Source organism: Anopheles maculipalpis, chromosome 3RL (genome assembly GCF_943734695.1).
Source record: "Anopheles maculipalpis chromosome 3RL, idAnoMacuDA_375_x, whole genome shotgun sequence".
Classification (NCBI taxonomy): Eukaryota; Metazoa; Arthropoda; class Insecta; order Diptera; family Culicidae; genus Anopheles; species Anopheles maculipalpis.
Window position 1 is genome coordinate 77,012,975 of NC_064872.1, and position 21,058 is coordinate 77,034,032.

The 21,058-nt window shown below is 41.8% G+C and overlaps 2 protein-coding genes across 5 annotated transcripts in view; both read left to right on the forward strand.

The window, feature by feature from the left end:
• The window catches only part of LOC126562107 (slit homolog 1 protein), a 335,492-nt gene that overhangs the window by 36,969 nt on the left and 277,465 nt on the right, over positions 1-21,058 (forward strand). The window lies entirely within an intron of this gene.
• LOC126561014 (troponin C, isoallergen Bla g 6.0101-like) lies at positions 7,048-10,035 on the forward strand. The gene is made up of 6 exons (XM_050216963.1): positions 7,048-7,089; positions 7,442-7,469; positions 7,729-7,995; positions 9,309-9,440; positions 9,569-9,589; positions 10,019-10,035. Exons 1-6 carry the CDS (start codon positions 7,048-7,050, stop codon positions 10,033-10,035), a joined length of 507 nt encoding a protein of 168 aa, XP_050072920.1.

Consider the following 21,058-nt stretch of genomic DNA (forward strand, 5'->3'; position numbering starts at 1 on the left):
AGAGGTACGAAATCAGTAACTTTCTACAGAACAAAGATGAAAGAAAACACGACGACTTATGACGTGCTTAATCTCATTGCGTTATTCACATAAAACAGGTGTAATTTCATTGATTTATAAGTGAATTTTATAATTTTTTTTTAAGACGGTCCAGTGCCGTATTAAATTTTATAAGTATTTATAAGTTATCGCCGAATTTTCCACGTCAATGCTGTTGTTTCCCGCAATAACTTGACGGGGGGTGAAGGGATCGGGTTGGGGCGTTCGGCAAAAATGTGGACGGCCTCAAGACGCATCCAACGGTATGCTGTACGCCAGGATCAGACCAAGAGTGACCGAGTTATCGTCGATTTTCCACGGGAATTCTGTTGCTTTCCGCAATAACTTGGCGGGGAGTGGAGGGATCGGGTTGGAGCGTTCGGCAAAAATGTGGACGGCCTCAAGACGCATCCAACGGTATGCTGGACGCCAGGATCGGACCAAGAGTGACCGAATTATCGTCGATTTTCCATGGAAATGCTGTTGTTTTCCGCAATAACTTAGCGGAGAGTGGAGGGATCGGACTGGGGTGTTGGGCAAAAATGTGGGCGGCCTCAAGACGCATTCAACGGTGTGCCGGACGCCAGGATCGGACCATGAATGAGCGAGTTATCAACGATTTTCCACGGGAATGATACTGGCAAATTCCCACCTCCTCCGCCCTACCACCAATGGTTTTGAAAATCCCACTTCCTTTAATATTCAAAACCACTTTTTGGAGGTCTTTTTAAAAGATATTTCAAGAAAGAAAGAAAAATGAGAGGAAATAATTAAAAATTGAAGACCACTCTTAAAACGGGACGGAAAAATATTTGTCATGACGGAAAGAAATTATTTTCCGACCACTTTTTAAATTTCCATTTGCTACCTCCTCGCCTGGTATGCTCTCCTGTTACGCCTGGTCGGATTTTGCCGCATCGAAATCCATAAAAATCTGACACGAAAATCCGACCAGGCGATTGGTTATAACAGGAGAGCATGAATTCGAGGAGGTAATTTGGGCCGGTCCGAAAATACCAAATTTAGTTTTAATTTTCGAAATCCAAGTTAAAGTTGAGTTGGAAATTTTAAGTTTGGAATTCCACTTTTAATTTTGCCTTGGGATTTTAAAACTGATTGTGGATTTTAAGTTTGGACTCGGAAATTTTCGGCCGACACGAGCTACCAGTCGCTCCTGGTCGGATTTTTGTGCCAAATTTTTGCGGATTTCGATGCGGCGAAATCCGACCAGGAATAACAGGAGAGCATACCAGACGAGGAGGTAGGAAATGGAAATTTAAAAAGTGGTCAGAAAATTAATTTCTTTCCGTCATGACAAATAATTATTCTGGTCAGTTTAAGAGCATTTTCCCAATCTTATGGTATTCATTCTTATTTATGTTTCTTTATTTAAATATGTTTTTTAAAAACCTGCACAACGTGTTTTTAAATATCACAGGGAACTAAGGGAGATTTTCCATAAACTCCCGGAAAATTCCGCCACCAGCATTCCCGTGGATCGACGATAACACGAGAACTCGGTCGGGAGCGGTTTCATCGACAAACTGAACCGAGCCCCCTGACTTCATAGACTAGATTCGTACTGCTCTGGCGGGGATGGAAGTTTGGTGTGATTTACCTACATATCTAAGACGAAAGGGGTTCTTTAGCCGGCCAGGTCTCCCTGGCGACCGTCAACTCCACCCATAGGTTAACCCGCCACTTGGTGTACCAAATCAAACGGCCAATACGTGCGTAAATTGCGTACGCCAGAAAAAAAAAACTCTTCGGAAGAAAATGCTTTGATATGCAGGTTGCATACTTTTAGGCCTTATTGGTAAAATTAAATAAAAAAAACTATGCTCGACTGAGAAAGCTAAGGCGGTTATCAAATCTTCTCATTTTACGTGGAAATAAATCGATCGAAGCAAACAACATGGTAAATATATTGATAAAAACCAAAACTAATCCACCAAAACTCCCCACGGTCATACCCAATGCATTCTCAAGATACATTCTTCTATCCAAATACATTTCAGGACACTGCAACCGACAAATCATTCTAAATATTCCTTCCACTACAATGTTTATCATATTGCATTTTGACAGCCTCCCAACCCAACCCCAAACCCAAACCCCTTTGGTACTATTCTGACGTGAGATATAAATAATTCAAACATCTTAATTAATGTTGCCCCAGTCCGGTAAGGTCGCACAGCCATAACGTGAGCAAACAGTAGCATTAATCAGTACGGTCTAGCAAGAAAAACTAGATTGTACCATTTCGCGTGCACTCGGTGACCTTTCGAGTTATTTCACACATTACTCACCGAGACATCGAAACTGCATGCCAAACCGGTGTTCCACATTTTCATCACACTCACACACACACAACCACCCGAAACGTTGTCGCATGCAAAAGCAGTACATTTTAAACTATGCCAAAAAGAGGAAATTGAAAAATGCCTCAAGGATATGTATGCTTTCTAGGTAAGATTCGCTTTTTGGTTTAGAACAGTTTAAAGACTAGAGTCAAACTAACTAGGAAAAGTTAAAGTTTTTCCTAAGCAAGCTAGAACAGTGTGTGCCTCACTCTTGGTTGAATCTCCCCCGAAAGATTTAGGTCAATTGGAAGTCTAGTTGTTGAGCGCAGAAGACACATCAAGCTTAGCAGGGAGAAAAGAAGTTTATCTTCTCCACTTGTTGTGCTGCTTGAGGCATGTTTCAGTCATGAGCTTTCGCTTGCTTCATTTGCTGAGCGCTTTAGCATAGAGGACAAGTTGGAGCAGATGCGTACGTTGTAGGAGCTACAGTACTTGAAAAAGAAAGGAACCAAAAGCCATGATATTGGGCTTTCCCAATTGACGTAACTTCGTTTGTTCCTCTCTAGCTTGCCAGGAGCTCACCTACAACCGAGAACGCTTTTATAAAATAATAAAGTTCATTACCATTCGAAACACATAGCACTGTCTGTATGTGTGGGTGCGTTTTCCGCGTGTTCCGTTAACTTTCCCAAAAGGAACCTCAATTTGCACCCTGCATCGTGAACACACACTGCTGGCAACAGGAATATTTATTTTTGCCCGTTTCCCTTTAAAAATGCGATCATATTAGCAGCGTAAACTGTATGGGAAAAATGTATTTTCTCCGTTACAAAACATACTTTCCCATGCACGTAACGGTCCTCGCGGGAGGAAAAAAAAAAATACACAAACAAAATCACCCGGAAAAAAAGGCATCAGGCTGTGAGCAGAACAACGAGCTTTTACCGTAAGGCTAGCAGAAGGATACACGCAGAATGTGATGGTTGGTAGAAAGTTGTTTTTTGTGTTCTCGGTGTTTTTTCGTTGTCTTCCTGCTGTTCTTTTAAAATAGTGCCAGGAGCTTTATACGCGCGGAAAAGAAAAAAAAAAACATTTTTGTCGACTCGGATGGGAGAAAATGTGGCGAGTAAAACATGGACTCTTTGTTCTGCGTGCGCTTTCGCTTTACCAGTTGCCTGTCTGGGGTTTTGCTTGAAACGTGAGTAGAATTTTGAAGCGCTAGTGGAATGTTTTTTTAGTATTTGAATTGATGAAATCCTTGCAAATACGGTGAAAGCGTCAAAACCATCGATAACACATGAAATAAGTTTAGTAAATAATTACTTTTGATGTATTTTAATGCTTGAGGACGCAAGGACGTATTGTTATTTTCATTTTGGACAAGCAATTTTTTTTTCAAAATGTCTGGGAAATCATCTCAATTATTAAAGCTAGCTTATTGTGAAGAATAATTGTAAACAAATTTGTTATGCACAACAACTTTCACAAAGTTCACAATTAAAGATCAAAAGCAACCCTCCGCAGTGTATGTAAAACTTCTGAAAATGTCTAGAATTAAAACACCGATTAATCTCTTGGCGAAAAACTTATCCAGTGTCCAGTGTATGGAGTACAATGCATTGCTTGGGCAGACATGCAGTTAGTGTACGTTGGGACACCGGTAAGCCTTTTCGGAAGCTACCCCAAATTCCGTGTAGCACTGCTCCATTACCTTTATCCTTTTTCATAGCGGCTAAAGTTGGTTGTGTTTGGTTTAATCTCTGTTTTAACAACTTTTACGTTTGCTTTTTTCCCCAGTGCTCGCCAAAGTGTCTGTAACAGGTATTTAAGTTAAAGCTTTATGTAGTTATCTTTTTTCCATGGATGCTTTTAATATTCCTTTTCAACTTCCTTTCATCATGATTAACTGTGCTATGCTATCGATCGTAGCATTAAAAATTCCTTCAAATACCTTCACCATTATTACGTTTCACGTCTCTGGGAAAATATATTTATTCAAGCAGCTGAATCTTCCATAGCCAAGTCACAACCGGTGCTACTACTGTTACTGTTTCCCGTTGAAACATTGATGTACCCCAGGGGCCTTCCTGCTATTAGTAACCCAATCAGAGCACCGAACGCAAGCAGAAACTTTTGCGGATCGATTTGATTTATGTGCAGACGTTACTAGCCGCACGGACCACACCCGGGGTTAAAGGAACGAGAATTAGGAACGTTTTCCTCAAGCTCAAAGTCTATTGAGCACGAACCCTAATCCGGAGTAGGATTACGTGGGGAAAAAAGAAAATCGCGTAAGGTAAGCCAACTGTCCGCAAACGGAGACGGTGTTATGGACAGATGAATGGATGTTTATGCTCACGCGCTAAGCTGATTGGAATTATGGGTAAGAACGGATGGTGATTTGAGCGTTATGATATGATATCACTATTCTCGTGGGGCTTAAGAACACTGAGACATTGAAAAATAGAGCAAAAATAACATAACTTCGTAAACCTATTGCATACAAAATACAAATGTTTATTAAATTAAACTTATGCGGGTTTCGTGTTCTTTCTACGAAGTTGCTCACCAGGTACTATAACCGTTGGGCAGTAACGACAGGCAGCCGATGGGCCATTCTCATGACATGAGAGGCCCATCGGAGCCTGGCGAGTCTAATGGTGCAACATTAGCATTTTCTTCTCTAATGCAGCAAAGAAGGTTTCATCAACCACGCGAAAATTCTATTACTAAGAGCGTTTATGAGTACCAGGACGATTAAGTTTTTATTTTTCAATTCCTTTGCTCTTTGTATAGAGTATTTGTTCTAAAGTTTTACCAAATTTCATCGGTCTACCTCCCAAAGCACACACATTTATTTCCGTACCTGTTTCCTGAGGTCAATCCTATCCTTTTCTTCCCAATCTTCCCTGGTTTCATCGAAACTAGTTTGCGACACAATTTATTTTATTTCGTTCTGTATCGTAGGAAAATATCTCGGCTATTTGCACCAGATTTTACGAGTTTTGTATCGGCTGGGGTCAGGTGTGGTTTGCGATGAGGCAAACAAGATAGGCAGTTCATTACGGACGTAATGATCACGCGGGCCAAAATCATTGGCGATAAACCCCTTCCATCATTCCACCATCTGGCGCTGGGCAAACCTGCATAGCTGGCACGGTCGTTAGACAGCCGTCCCGTGCCGTCCCGACCGGTGACCGGGAAAGGAATGCGAAAATTCTATTTATTATATTTAAATTTAATGATTAATGCTGAAGACGTGTGCGGTGCACGTTTCGGTAGCGCAGAGATTCATGATTCCGTCGTCTTTTGGGACGGAACGGGAACGAAGCATCGTGTGGACAAAATTTAGTGCAAGAAAATTATATCTTTTTAAAGGCAGGAAGTGTTTGAACAATAAAATAAAAAATAAACAAAAAGAAAGGCTGGACAAGAGAACCAAACTTTTCAAATAATAAAGAATTAAATTAAATAAATTTACACAATGAATAACGATGACAATACGGCAACACAACTCCAAACTTCATAATTAATAATTTATAAAGAATACATTCAAAATAAATGTAACAGTTTTACCAACAAATACCATGGTTCACTGACATAATGTTATCGGCAAAGTTGGCAACTAAAATGCGTCACCAAAATATATAGTCAAAAAAAAAGGCATCATGCTCCGGTTAAACCAATCAGCAAAAGCCAACACACCGATCGTTACGCCATCCACGAAAACGAGCAGCGAAGACTTCCCGTGCAAGAATTTTCCTCATTCGATAGATTGAATCCATCGTCCCATCGTCGGGCATGTTCTTTGCGCCGAACTGCACGCGCTCTTCCCAATCATTTTGGGCCAACTCGAAACCGGGTGTTGATTGCAAGCGTCGCGAATCGCCAGGTGTGAGCTGTGTCGATCGATCAAGGTGCTGTGTTTTTTGAGGGAGAGCGAAAGGAAGCAAAGAAAATCGTACATCAACCAGTATGGTGCACTAATTACACTAAGGCACGGGTTTGTGTTTTGTAAAATAATTGACAGGATATACGCTTAAAACGTGATCGTGGTGGCTCGCTTTTTTCTCTCTCTTTCATGGTGTGATGTGCTTCATTACAACACAATAAATCGAATCCGTGCGTCACTTTCACCGTCCGGATCGTGGCGTTACCGGTGCGTGAGGTCGTTGATTGTGCGTGAGGTTCGACCTTGTGAGAAAAACACTAGCCGGCACTCTCCTGTTTCGTGGCGAAAAAGTGGTGGCAAATGGGGATGGATGGTGTGCACAATGCCATCCGCTGGTGATCGGTTCTAGCCGATTGCAATTCATCTCACGTCACGTACTGCTGCTGGGGTTGCAGTGGTGAAAAACTGAACCACCGAAGCTGACAGGTGAAAGTGCGTATCACGCATCAGCGACTGCATTCGATTGTAATCGATCGTACAGTGGCACATAGTGGGTTTTCGACCGGCACTTCCCGCTACGATTGCGCCACCCTTAAGATGCACCGGTGAGGACGCATTGGGAAGCAGTTCGTATCTCGGTTTCTCTAAGGTTGCATTAGACGATTCGGCGTGCACCATTTAATTTCGGTAATTTGCGTTTCATTTGCGTTCGCGTGCTCGTGTGCTTCGGGTGTGATTTGTTGTTTTTCGTTTGTCAGTTGGAGTTGGTAGTGTTTTTTTCCAACCCGCCCAGCTAAAATAATGTCGGACACAATGTCGGATGCGGGCGAAAGTACGGGATCGGGCACCGGAAAGGTAGGTTGAGGTGCCGATTGTTAATGGGTGATTTACCAGTCTGGACGGGACGGGCTTTGGGTTTTTCTCGCTCTGTGTGCGCCAGTGCAAAATTTTTACCCTTGGTCGATTCGCAAATTTTCCGCACTCCAGACGGTTGCATTTCTTCATCACTTTCTTTGTCTCTCTTTCTCTTTTTCTCGTTTCATTTGCTCTTTCTCATTCTGCGTGGTTAATTACTTAATGGCGATTGTTTTGCCCCGGGGGGTTGGATGCCTAATTTTCACACTTCCCATTCCGGCGGTGGACATTATCGTGGTGCGGTGAATTTGGGCTTTTAATTCGATATGATACACTCTCACCCGGCGTACAGCAGGAGCTGAGCAAAGACCAGTTGAAAGGTGAGGCGGGGAAAACTGCCTGAGGGGGGCCGTTTTGGGGTGAAAAAACCAACAAAATTAATTCCAATCTTCAATTGACTGGGTAAATTGGAAAGTGGGCCTGGTTCGGTGATTGAATGTGTTTCTTTCTATTTTTATTACGCACCTTACGGTGTGGCGTTTTGTGCAAATAAATCTCACATCGAATAATCGAACCCGATATGGCACGATGGGTTTTCGGTCTGGTTTTTTCATGCCGGATTTTGCCGCAAATTTGCAGTGTTGCGCGATGCGTTCAATGCGTTTGATAAGGAGAAAACGGGCAGCATCTCGACGGACGTAGTCGGTACCATCCTGGAGCTGCTCGGCCACAAACTGTCCGAGGAGGAGCTAGAGGATGTGATCGAAGAGTACGACGAGGATGAGTCGGGTCAGCTGGAGTTTGATGAGTTTGTGGCGCTCGCTTCGAACTACGTCGAGCCTGAGGAGGATTACGATGCACTGCGAAAGGAGCTGCGCGAGGTGTTCATGATGTACGACAAGGACGGTAAGTTTGTTGCGTGCAGTTTGTGATTGATTCTTAAGAAATGTTTTGCAAAGCTTGAAGTTGCTAACAAGACCAGGTGCACTTCAGTGTATCCTGGGTGAAAAAAGAGTTGTTTTATGTTACGTTCGTTCGTTCTTCGAATCCTACGTTGGTTCTCTCTTAGTTCGTAACGAGCTGTACTGCGTTGCATATTTTGAGTGCAAACTCCACATAGCACCGTTGACGGTTGTGCGACGAAGGATTGCAATCGATGTCAGCTTATTTTTAGCTTATCGCCAAGAGCCAACAGATTGGATGAGGTGTTTTTGCAGTTCACAGACAGCGATTGGGAAGATGTTTTCGATAGCAAAGAAAACATCTCTTTACTTGTAGCAATCTTTTTTTTTTTTCAATTCTAACAGTGTTCGTTAATTTGATTTTTCTGAAAGTGAAACGGCTCGCAAAAAAATGTACAATAAATGAGTGCCAAGATGCTGCCCAGATTGTTCTGTCATGTTTGTGTCATGCGAACAGCTGAGGAGTAAATTGATAATAGATTGGATTGAACAAATAATAGAAAGTTGCTTGTTGGCTACAGATTGAGCCATACTTTGATATAATTTTGACAGTAAATTCATAATCTATTATAAGAAATTGATTGTAAAATTCAATAATACAGATATTGACCATGGATTCATGGTCAGTTTTACAAACTAACATCCTTTATGTGTACACAAGACTTTAAAGCATTGAACAAGTATTTTATTTACCTCAAAGTACAGACAAATATCAAACGATTTGTGTGTTTGCAATGAGGCCAGTTCAACATTTTTATGTAGAAGCTCAGCTTGACCAAATAACACCCAAAAATGATTGCTAAAAAGTAGATTGATTCATTTTTTCATAGTCCCAATCGAATGCCTTTGATTATTTTATTCGAAACATGAAAGCACTAATTATTACAAAGGCGACAAGTGCATTTTTATAACATAAAATAATTACAATTCATTTGAAATTTAAACTCTGATTTTTTTATATTTTATTTAAAGATTTTTTGATGTTGTTATGCAGTGTTTAGTTTAATTCTTTTTTACTTAAAACATTTGATTACTTGCTCAACTGTCAATAGATTTGCCATAAATACATTTATTGAAAAAGGCTTATGATTGTCTTTGCTAAGAAAATATTATCTTTACGATGTTTTGTATGCTGTTGAAAACTCGTTTTACTTATATTTGCGTAGTTTCAATGATTCAATTATGGATTTGTCTCAAATCGTTCAATAATTTAATTTAATTTTCTTTTCGAAAATCATTCTAAATATCCCACGAAAGCCAAGGGATACCTGCCGGTTGAAGAATTCAAAGCCATCCTCCGAGAACTGGATGGTGCAGTGCCAGAGGAAGAACTTGACGACATTGTGGACGAAATCGATGCCGACGGTTCTGGTACAGTAGACTTTGAAGGTAAGACTTTATTTTTCACGCTTTTTTTTTTCAATTTTTTTAAATGCATTCCAAATTTAATATTTATTCAAACTATTTATGCTCACCGTCAAACAACGAATGCAATCCTTCAACCCAAAAAAACACAGAGTTTATGGAAGTCATGACAGGTAAGACCACAGTAGCACCAGTACAAAGCAAATGTTACACAAATTGTAGTGTTAGATGCACTTGTTGTACCGCAACCATATGCTACAGCATGTTACTAATTACCGAGTGCAACTTGGAAGAAGTGAGCAAAGCCATATTGCTGCAGCTATCCATACAATTCCATTCCATGCGACCTGCACTACTAACTCGTGCTCTTGCAAGAAGTGTGCCCTCTTTCTTGTGGGTTCTTACTGCGAGTTCGCATAATTAACTTCGTCCTTTGTGCCGTGTGCAATTCCCTAGCAAATGTGATCCTTCCCAACACATTCTTAGCTCTTCTGTGTCTGTGTGTGTATTTTTGCTGTGTTTTTGTAGCGGATTTGCTTTCATAGAATATATGCGCTAATATGCTTTCCTGGTAAACCTTCGCTCTTCCCCGTGCCTTTTAGCTGACTACTACGCGTAAAAACATACCCGCACCAGGGTAGCTTGCTTATGTGGGATCTGACGTGGATGTACTAATCCAGCAAAACGGAGTACTGATGACGCACACTCCCATTCACGTGCCAGGCAGCTGGGAGGGAGATTCTGCACCGCTTGAGTACTTTTGCAAACAATCATCCACCATTTAGATGACTGCAGTTTTGCTTGAAGACGCTTGCAGTCAGATAGAAGGAACAGTACTAGCACAGATGATAGCAGCAAAAGACTAGATAATTAGAAAAACAAACCCAGAATGAGAGAGAAATAGACTTTGGAGTGGTCTCGCTTATGCCCGATGCTACCATTCAACCTGAATCATCATTTGGCACCGGATAGACGAGTACTCAGCCACTATTGCTTCATATTCACTCACCTTAAGCCCTTCCCATACACCTGCTTCACGATTTCATCCTGCTTGCATATGATGATAGTTAGGATGGCTACTATAACAGAACTGAAAATAAATATTTCATGTTTTTAGGATAAGTGTAAGCTGGTTTTGTCTCGACACGAAGTTGGAAGGAAAACGATGAAAGGGATGCCTGTCTGCCCGGCATCAGAATATCATGCGTAATTTGTTTTCACAGCTAAAAACAAACCTACATCAACTTGCGGCTACTTTTCTGATGGCACTACTCTTCAACAAGGACAAGAATTCACACACACCTGCACCCATATACCCGCACCTGCCCTTGTGTACACTCACATACATTCAGACAATGGGAAATTCTACGTACCGAAATGTTCCGCCATTTGCCATTCGGTAAATGGGCGCCGGAAACTGTTGAGAGCTTCCGTGGAACGGGTGGAAGCAGAAAACTTAGCAACAGAACCATAATATATTCAGCCGTAGTTGGATTAATGGAGTGCAGTTTCTTTTCTGTTTGGCGTTACATTCGAACTGGTTGTGAGAAACTGTAAGAAGCAAGGAACAAATCGTACCACCGGTTTGCCCCCCCGGTTTTGGAGATGGTTTTGAGAGAACGGTTCCGAAGTGCCGTGTGGTGGAATTGCTTTTCTTTTGTGTGTTTGTAATTTATTCTTCAATCCACCAAATGCTCGCAGAACGCACGAAGACAGGCGCCAGGTAAGTTGATTTAAGGGCCGATTTGTTTGAGCACGGGATAAGATCGTTAGTGTTTAGCGTGTCTTTGTGTAACCTCTTTACGGGCAAGTATTTTGAGAAGTGAAATGAATTATTTAATCTTGGAAAATATTTTTAGACGATACTGATGGTATCCTTTATTAAATAAATAAATTTAAAAACCTGATGACCTACAAGTTTGTTAAACTACAAACGAGAATGCAGAAATAACTTTCAAAATCATCAAAGAATCATCAAACTTTGACTAAATAATCAATAACTTCTCCGTAATATTAGGACGATCACATTTCCCATCGTCAATCAAATAAATAATCCACCGTAAATTGTCACACTATACTGTCAAATCAACTAGCTCGTCTATTCATAAGACGAATCTTCTTCTGCGCCAATTAAATGCCCATGACACAGCGCGGCTTGTGCTGGTTTAATCCCAAACGCTTTCGGAGAAACATTTGAAACCTCCCCAAGTCAACATGTCATATGATTTGGAGCAAACCCATCTACCACCGAACGAGCGATACGTTCGTGCAAGCCCACAGGGCTGCTGTAACGTGGACTTCAACATCTTTTGGCACATCGTTTTTTTTTCGCTACATCATCGTGCCGATCGTGCGCTACCAACTTGCAGCTGACCCCATTGTCAGTTCGAGGAAAGCTTACCGCTTTCCTCACCTATGAAACCACGCCGTCTTGCCGGCTCCAGCACTGGTGCCCTTATTTTAGCACACGAGCATATATGCAACCGCCTGCGTTGCTTCTGCGTGTCTCAGCTGGATGATGCGTGAAATGGGTTTCGAATTCGTCTGAGCCGAGGGTGTGGACCTTGCGCTCCCAGGACGTTACATTCGACGGTGCGCTCATAATGAAGCGATGAGGAATGCACACATGCTCACCGGTATTGAGCAATAAAGCTTGCAATTCTCTCGTTCGGAGCTTTGTGCCGCCTGGTAATGTAATTTTCGCTCGAAGACGTCTGCCTAAACACGTCGGTGTCGACGGAATGGGAAATTGATTAGCGAATATTTTACAAGGTAACCTAGGACGATCAAAAATCGATGACGGTTCGGTGAGCGCTCGTGTGCGATTAGGATGCAAATAGTGACAACCCGTTACCAGCCCGCGCTGCTTTGGGTTGAGCACGCGAAAGTAAGTGGGAGAAAAAGGGGTGGAAAGACGGAACGAGTGTGTGACAGGGCTGTTGAAAATTTGCAATTGACAGCAAATAAACAGCATAACGGTGTAATTAATGTTGCCAGCATCGCGTTGCGCTATGAGTTTTCTTGTCACGCGGTCACGGTTCGGGGGAGTACGATGAGCTTTGCAGACAGGTGTAAAGCACTTGGTGGCTCAGGTAACCCACACCGTGTCACCGAAAGCCGTCCCTAATCCGTCGTCTATCGGTTGTGCGTGCGAGTGGCTAGTCGCTGCGTTCAAGGACCATCGGTGCCGGCATCGATCGAATTTCCATATTTCCATGCGTGCGCTTAGGGTTGAATCTGTAGCCAATTAATCAAATAAATTCGAGCCATTTGGGTGCACCACGGATGGGGCTTGGCCTCATGGGTACGTACGGTCGTCCATATCCGCTTTCCCAGCGATGGACGGTAGCTATAATCTTACCCTCGTTATGCATACGATCTAGATTTTGTAGAACCGAAATTTACATACTGTTTTAGGGGAGCAGTTTTAACCGAGGACGGTATTACTGCCCACGCACATACAGACACGGTCACGGGGCCCTTTAACAAAGAAAAATATATATTTTGGATTCATGTTGCGATATTATGTGCGTACATTTCAGACAAATGTTGCTCTTTTTGAAAAAGGGGTAATTTAAAAGTCAAGCAGAAAACTTAAAAAATAGCAGAAAATAATTTAACACATCGAAAAAAATGCAATTTAAACTACTTAAAAGAGTAAGGGATTCATTAAAATTAGGGATGATTAGAAATATCTAAAAAAATGACTTAAACCAATTTAAATGACTTAAAATGGTAAGGGATTATCTTATTAAAAACTAAAAATATAATATCCCTTCGAAATTGCATCGGAATCTCCTCATCCGGCATCAACAAACACCGATGTCACATTGCACACACCCGCACACCTGTTTCCAATGCAATTGCAATTATTAAACAAAAGATTCTTCAGCTGCATTGAGATACATTGTGCCCGATTCCCATCGGCGATGCACATTTTCCCCTAAACAATAACAACAGCTTGAGAAAAAAAACGGGGTTTCCTATTATTTTAACCCAATGTTGCAGTGCACGATGCATTGCAGAGCAATGGCGTATGGCAGCACCATCCAAACGAATGCAATCGAACAAAACAAACACGAACGAAGCGAATGTGCAACACATTTATTGTTTACCAATGATGAAGATGCAAATGAAAAGATATCTTTTGGCGTGTAGCTGTTGTTTGCTTTAAAGTAAAATGAAGCAAAACCTGCATTTTCTCATCAAAACTGTCATCAGTGGATTGTTTGTGTTTTGCTTTACCCTTGATAGGGGAGCAACGCATCGTTCACGCGGAATAATGATACGTTTGTATGACAGCTCGGCGAGATTTTGCAGCATCGCAGCACAATGGTCCCGTATTAAAATTGACTGCAAAATTGTATGTTCGTGAATGCGGGGGAAAACGTGAAGGCTTTTGTGGTTATGGCAAATGAGCGTGAAGTTGCCAAAAATGATCCAATTTCCGTAACTATCGAATCGTAGCAAAGGACAGATTGCATCAACTTTCAGCTGGTAAGAAATCAATGCTGCCATATTGGCAAATCAATATTAAACCGCTTAAAGTGGCATGTATTTGAATTTCTATAGCTCGAAGGTATCCTTTACTCACTCAAATATAATAAAAAAATAACATTCAAAAAAGCAAACCAACAATAAATTTTCCAAATCATCTCTTCCTCGAACACATCCTCGGGTCATATATTATACTTCCCTCTAACAGGCTCGCCCTCTCTGCTTAACAACATTTACTAATCATTCCAAACATTGTCTGGTGCTTCCACCTGGAAACAAGCAAAAAAAACGATAAAATACATTCTAATCTCCCCGTTGGTTTGCTTCCAACAAAAAAACCGTTTTGGATCCGTTCTACGCTACACTCGTTCTCCCATGAGATGCCGTTCCAATAAAACTCCGGTCCCGGAAGTGGTCCACACGAACACGGAATTCAACTTTCGGCTAATGTAACCAAGCGCAGACCGGATTCCGGCGTGGAAGGGGTTGATGTGTAAATTTCGATCCCGGCTTGTACCGCCTGCCTACCCCTTGCTGTGAGGCGAGCGTTACGGCAATTAAGCTATCACTGGCAGTTCTCTCGGCGATGGTGGTCTGCACGTATTTACCACATTTTAGTGTTGTTTTCTTTTACCGGGCAGGTTTAGTGTTGGGTTTACTTTCCACCCCGAAAAACACACACAAGTCCGCGCACAGGTGAGTGCTCAAGCGTGTGCACAGCGTCGTCAATAAATCATCATTGTCCAATCGTAAGATTAAGCGTCTCAACATGGCCCTCAAAAATATACTCCAGAGGCGGGAGACTGGCTGCTCCAAATCAACATCATATGATCATGGACATCACGGTAGCTGAAACTACGAATGAGTAAATGGTTGTCGTCCAGACACATTGATTAGACGTAGTTCGTCGATGTTACCGACTAGAGACGCTGGAACCAGGACTCGAAGATTACAGCTGCTTGAAGTCATAGACTATTTGGAAGGGTAACACACACTTCACCGGTATTGCATAAGAAATTGTGTGGGCGTTGTTTTTTTTCTCTCTCTTCTTTCTCTTTACTTTACCACAGCGGCACACCATGAATGAAAGCTGTGGAGTTGAATGACAGCTAACTAAGTGCCGCTACCGATCTCCCAGCTTCTGATGGACTACCCCAAAGGACACGATTGCGACCCTTTTTGGGGTTGAAGTACGGTGAAAAATGAAGTCATTCGCCGATTCGGAAGAGAGAGGGCTGGACATGGTCAATGTTGTCGAGCATCAGAAAGAAAGACATGAAAGCGAAAGTGTTGGTTTCGTTGTTTTGTACCGTGCGATCGATCCCGTTTGCAATCAATTGTGTCGCGATCAATGGGCTTGGGAAATTAATTTCCAATTATATGTGCGTGTTGTGTTGTGTAGAATTCATTTTTGCATTCGACAGTTTGATTAATTTTTCGTTTACGACTATTTTGTCGCATGCCTGAAAAAATAAAGATTGATTTATTCCGGAAAGTTTTGGACGTTGGGATAACAAAGTGTTCCCAACTGTTTGCATGCGACAGCGAAATTCGATTAATTTGTTTTCTTTAGTATTTTTGTGTCATTTTTTCACTTTTGCTTTTCGCATTCCTTTTCCTCAATTTCTTTAAAGTTTGGCATTTTGATTTATGTTTCAAACCATTATCTTTATTTTACTGATGGATGAGCTTAGTCATTTCAGAATCTTTATTTTTTTTCCCACACTTTATGTCTTAAGAATATTTTTCAGGAGTACCAGTCTGTTCACTGCACGATCGGGTATCGAATCCCGTCCAGGACGTTTCTCTGTAAGCAGGATCGACTAGCCAACTACTGGTGTAATCAAGGAAAAGAAATTAAAAAATATCGCAAACCTAGACCTCGTGGAGTTTTGGTATTACAAAAGGCTAAGAAAAGAAGAAAGAGAACATAAAGAATAATAAGAAAGTGAAAAACAGCTTAAAAAGACTTAAATGGTCGTCATTGCTATGATAACCATTTATACACCAAAAACGTGTATAAAAATTTGAAAATTTGGTCAAAATTTAAATTATTATGAGAAAATTTCCTTTGAGACTTAACATCGTTTTGGCTTCCTTTAACTCACGCCGGTTTATGAATGGGTTATTCAAGTTTTAGATACTACATAAATGAACGTCCTTTCGTATAAAAACAGTCTCTGTCGCTCTAACACAGGACCATCCCGACGTAGCTGATTAACTGAAAAAGTTAATAAAATTATCATTAAAACCTTTGATTTTATAGTCGATTGATAGTTAGTTATAAGTATTAAACATAAAAACCTTTCAAAAACAAAAAAAACTTCTATAACTATAAATTACCTCAACTCTAGGCGACCTTTAGATTCTAGTCGACGATCTTATTTATGGATACTGAAAACCCCCCAACAAACAATCGCACAAAACATCTGACGAGTCACTTGCTAACCAATCGTAACAATATTTTAACAACAATCTCTAATCTCTGCCGTTGCACAATAGTAAACATCAATAAAAACAACCCTCCCATTTTGCTCCATTTTGCTCCGTTTACTACAGACATCATTTTATATCGTTTCGTAGTTTTCGCAATGAACAACACCACCCAAAAATTGACACATAACTTAAAGTAACACTAAAACGTTTCCCATTTAAACCTCCAACCGTTTGACCGTTTCATTCCACCATTTTGGGACGCATCCCGTACGACCGGCAAACAAATTTGTGACCCGACCAGTCGTCACCTCCGGTGTCAACCATTAATACTGAACTTACTTTGTCTCATTAAAACATTGTCCTATCAAACGAGCGAAAGCAAAAATTCGTCTGCGAGTGCCATACCATTCGTTGGCCAGGTTTAGTATGCTGAACCTGCTCGTTTATTTTGAAATTTAATACCCTCATAGTTTTATTCCAATGTTGAGCTCCGGCCATCTCGGTTCACTGTTTCGGACGAGAGAAGTAAACCAAAAAAGAAACAAAAAAACATTTCACCTTATTGCTCGATTTCTTCACTTTATGAACACGCGTCTATGGTACCTGATACAGTGAGATGTGTGTGAGTGCGTATGTGTGTGTGAGCCATTGGTCAAACAAATCTATCCAAGCGCAGCTTATAATTTTCCCGTCGTGCTGTATGTCGCGCGCGCGCGCGCTCGCAAAATCTCCAAACGCCTCCGTCACGGAGTCAAAAACTGGAGGCGAGCTAGGAAAAATCACCCGACAGGCGTTAAGACCTGTCCACTCCAACGGCACTCGTTTCCGGCCCCGTGCAGATATACGTCCCTCCCAAACGCACCACCACCCGTCCTGCCCCACCAAAACGGGACGTGAGTGTCATGTGCAGCACGGTACAGCATCGAAACGAGACAAACAAGACCATCAAACCGTCAACCAGAAGGTTGTCGTGCCGTGGCATGGGGAGAAACTGTCCATTGCTGATTTTCTCCATTGCAAATAGGGTGGACATTGGCGAAGCGGAAGGGACAGATGAGGAGGGACAGCAAAGAGGAGCTTAAAAAACAAACCCATCTCATTCAATGTACACCACAACCATCGCTTACACCAGTTTGACCGTACTGACAGGTTACGAGCAGCGAAATGGACGTTATGGAAGCGAACAAGCGAACCACAACAAGTGCACGAAGTGAGCTGAGAAAGGTGAAAAATTATGAGCCAATAAAAGTGGAATGAAAATTTAAAATCAAATAAACAGAGAAAGCATTGTTGAATTGATTTCATTAAAAACGACGAACCGAACTAGAAACGGCCCGAGCGTACAAAGTAGACCTTGTCTGCCACCGTCCGTCTAACAACTGAACAAATGGCCAAAGAAAGCCTCTCTCAAAATCCCCCGAAGATCGATGGCCGTTGATGGCGAGCTGTCGTCAGGGGCAAACCCGGCAGGCCGACGTTTAGCCGGAAGTTTTCACTCAAAGCTATGGCCGAGTGGTTGGAAATTTTGTGCACATTTGTCGCATCGGTAATTGCGGGCGAGCGGCCGACCGATCGTGTTACCCTCACGGTTCACCGATCAGCCAGGCGTTTGGGAAAAGTGTGCAGTACGCTCGATAAAAAAAAAAGTGCACATAAAACGGTGCACCTCGAGGGTCTCGAGCCGATGTCAGGCTGAAGGCCTATGTTTCGTCAATGGCAGGACGGACGACGATCGTACAGCAGCGCTGTGTCAGTGTGAGCTGAGTGCACTGATTCGATTAAAACAACCCGATAAGATTATTTTGCGGGGAAAGCACGACGCGTTTCGAGGGAGGAAAGGAGGTCGGAGTAATATTCAGCGCAGCGGGCAAATGATTTGCGACCAGCACTTGCCGCTGACAGTTAGTGCCGATCGATGTCAGGCGCTGATTTCGATGCACCCGCGAAGAGATGATGGATCGTACTTGGTTTGATGGCGAAGTAAAAGGAGGGTTTTTGAAACGTGAGGTTTCGTGTGGGTTATTTGTGAAGGGATTGGTGCTGAAAAATTTATAAAGAAGGTTTTTATAATTTGTGATGGCTGAAGGTAATCTGGGACCTTTGTTTATAATTTTAAAAAAATGTGTAGAAAGACGCTGTCCGGAGTTGCAACGCATCTTGTTCATTTGAGATTAGTTAGTGGATGTTATATTGTTTTATTTTAAAATTCATTATGGTTGCCGATTCTCACATACTTTTCCCCTGTAGTCTTTAATTTTTTCGCGTCAATAATCCATCTTTAATGACAATTATTTGGTGTGAATTAGTAGATTTTTTTCACGGTAGTAAGATGAACGAGGCAAAGACCAAACTAATGGTGGCAGCATCAGCGGCCCTACTAAAAAATCTGGAAGTACGTGATCTGGAAGGGTGATGTACGGATAGGTGACCGCAAATTTGAATTCGTCCACAACTTCATCTATCACGGGTCAAAAGTCAGCACCGAAAATAGCATAGCATTACCTCAAAAAATCTGTCGCGACGGTCGAAACTGGGACTGTATCGTACCTTTATGGTCGCAGTACTCACATACGCATGGACCCTGTCCAAAACAGACGAAGCCCGCTTAGCAGCGTTCGAGAGGAAGATGCTCAGAAGGATCGTTGGCCCCGTATGCGTGGAAGGACGATAGCCGCTACAACGACGAGCTGTATGAACTGTATGATGACCTCACCGTCATGTAGCGAATTAGGCTCGCCAGGCTCCGATGGGCTGGCCATGTTATACGCATGGCACCGGACCACCCAGCTCAGATAGTCTTTTTAGGCCGTCCACACGGACAGAGGAGGCGTGGTAGGGCCAGATTGAGGTTGGAGGATGGCGTGGAATCATCCATCATCAAGGCCGGAATAACGGATTGGCGGAAGGCGGCGCGGGACCGTGAACGGTTCCGGATTCGGCTGTGGTAGGCCAAGACCGCAAAGCGGTTGTAGCGCCGAATAAATAAGTAAATAAGTAAGATGAACATTGGATTGAAATGTAAAATGTGGTATTCGATTATTCATATTTTCTTTATTTATTTATTTTATATATTATTACGGTCCAGTGCCGTATTGTCAAACATATTTTCTTTAATTAATTGTAAAAAAATGTCTGAGGATCGTTGATTTTGTTGTCTTACACTGTATCCAACTTGATTAATCGTCATATTCATATCAAATAAATTGCAAATTGCATTCAAAATCATCGTCGTTTGTGTCATTGGTTCATTAGCAAAATGTGAGATAGATCTAAATTTAGTCCTTAAAGGGTAGCTTATACTTCATTATCTACCTGAAGCTAAAAAGTTTACTTAATTAATGGTGCGTAAATAGTTTCAAAAATAGTCTTATTAACCGATTCCAAAAGATAATTGAATGATTTTTGCCCACTTTTAATTTCAAAGCGAACTTGGAAATTGTAAACTTTTATAAAGCTCTTGCGAATAATTACGAACAATGCAATAATATTCGCCTATTGAAAACTGATTTGGATTTGGATCAATATGGAATGTTCACCGTTTAAATACCTCACGCCCAATTGACCAGTTGTTCTACAGTCGAACGTGTCAAATTAACAGCATACCATGCAAAACCAAACAACAACATTTTTGGCATTTAACATCCAACTTTTCGAGGACAACATGCACCATCGCGAAGAGAAGCTGTGAAACCAAGTGAAACCCCATATCCCATAAAAGCTAACCAGTTAAATTCCAACTGAAATGCTGTTGTTAGCTCACTTCCGATAAAGCCGAGACCAGGACACCATCGAGATAAATTTGACAGATCTCTTCACGCTTGGTCATAAAAAAGCACAGATTAACACACAGGCGATAGCAATAGTTTCCGGGTTTGATGATGGGTCGATTGTCTCCTCCGTATTTGTGATTGCTTTTTGCACGTTGTACACATAAAATGAAGCTATAAAACTCGTGTCCTAACCATGTGCATGAATATCTGGTTGAATCGTGTTTGTTGTGAGAGATAGAATCAACAGACTTTCAAACGACTTTCTGTTTAAAATTCTACTTTTATGACTATCACTACGCTTAATGTCAAAGTTTAAGGTTGCATTTTTTGAGAGCATATTTTTCCTTCCCTAGAATTCTAGAATAAAAAACAAAGGAATGAATTTGAATGGCGAAAAAATCTTTATTTCATATTGGTTCCCACCCAACTCAGGGACTAGTTGATTCGATTGAGCAAAATTGCAATCACCTGTCGCCGGAAATGAATGCAAATAAAAACAGGCGTCCGTAAACCAAATAAAGAGCAAACATTCCACCACTGAAAACAAAACAAACATTCGCTCACACAGACAAACCTGACGATGCAGTTAGGTTCTGCGTCGAACGAAACGCAATCACCAAACAAATTGCCGACGCGACGCTACGAGCTACGAGCTGTGAAGCCCCATTAGCTGGACACAACCCGTCAATACATGCAAACACAAGCCGCGATACACCATTTCAAAAAATGCTTCAATTTATGGGTCCACCCGTGCTTGTGCAGACCGTAACATCGGAGGGGAGTGTGGTTGATTAACTTCGCTCTAGCTTGCCCTCATCCTGCCGCGACGGAAAGCGTCACGTAGGTAACGCCGGTCAAGATTTTAATCTAAATCTCTAGAATCAATTCCCGCCTAGCCGGGTTAGATTCAGGCCGCCTCCAAACGAACCACCTTCGTGC

What these genes read in the sequence shown, in the direction of transcription:
- LOC126561014 (XM_050216963.1), top strand. Translation starts at nt 7,048, where the DNA reads ATGTCGGATGCGGGCGAAAGTACGGGATCGGGCACCGGAAAG. An exon ending in GAGCAAAGACCAGTTGAAAG is followed by an intron (nt 7,470 to 7,728) that starts GTGAGGCGGGGA and finishes GCAAATTTGCAG; the next exon opens with TGTTGCGCGATGCGTTCAAT. An exon ending in CATGATGTACGACAAGGACG is followed by an intron (nt 7,996 to 9,308) that starts GTAAGTTTGTTG and finishes ATCCCACGAAAG; the next exon opens with CCAAGGGATACCTGCCGGTT.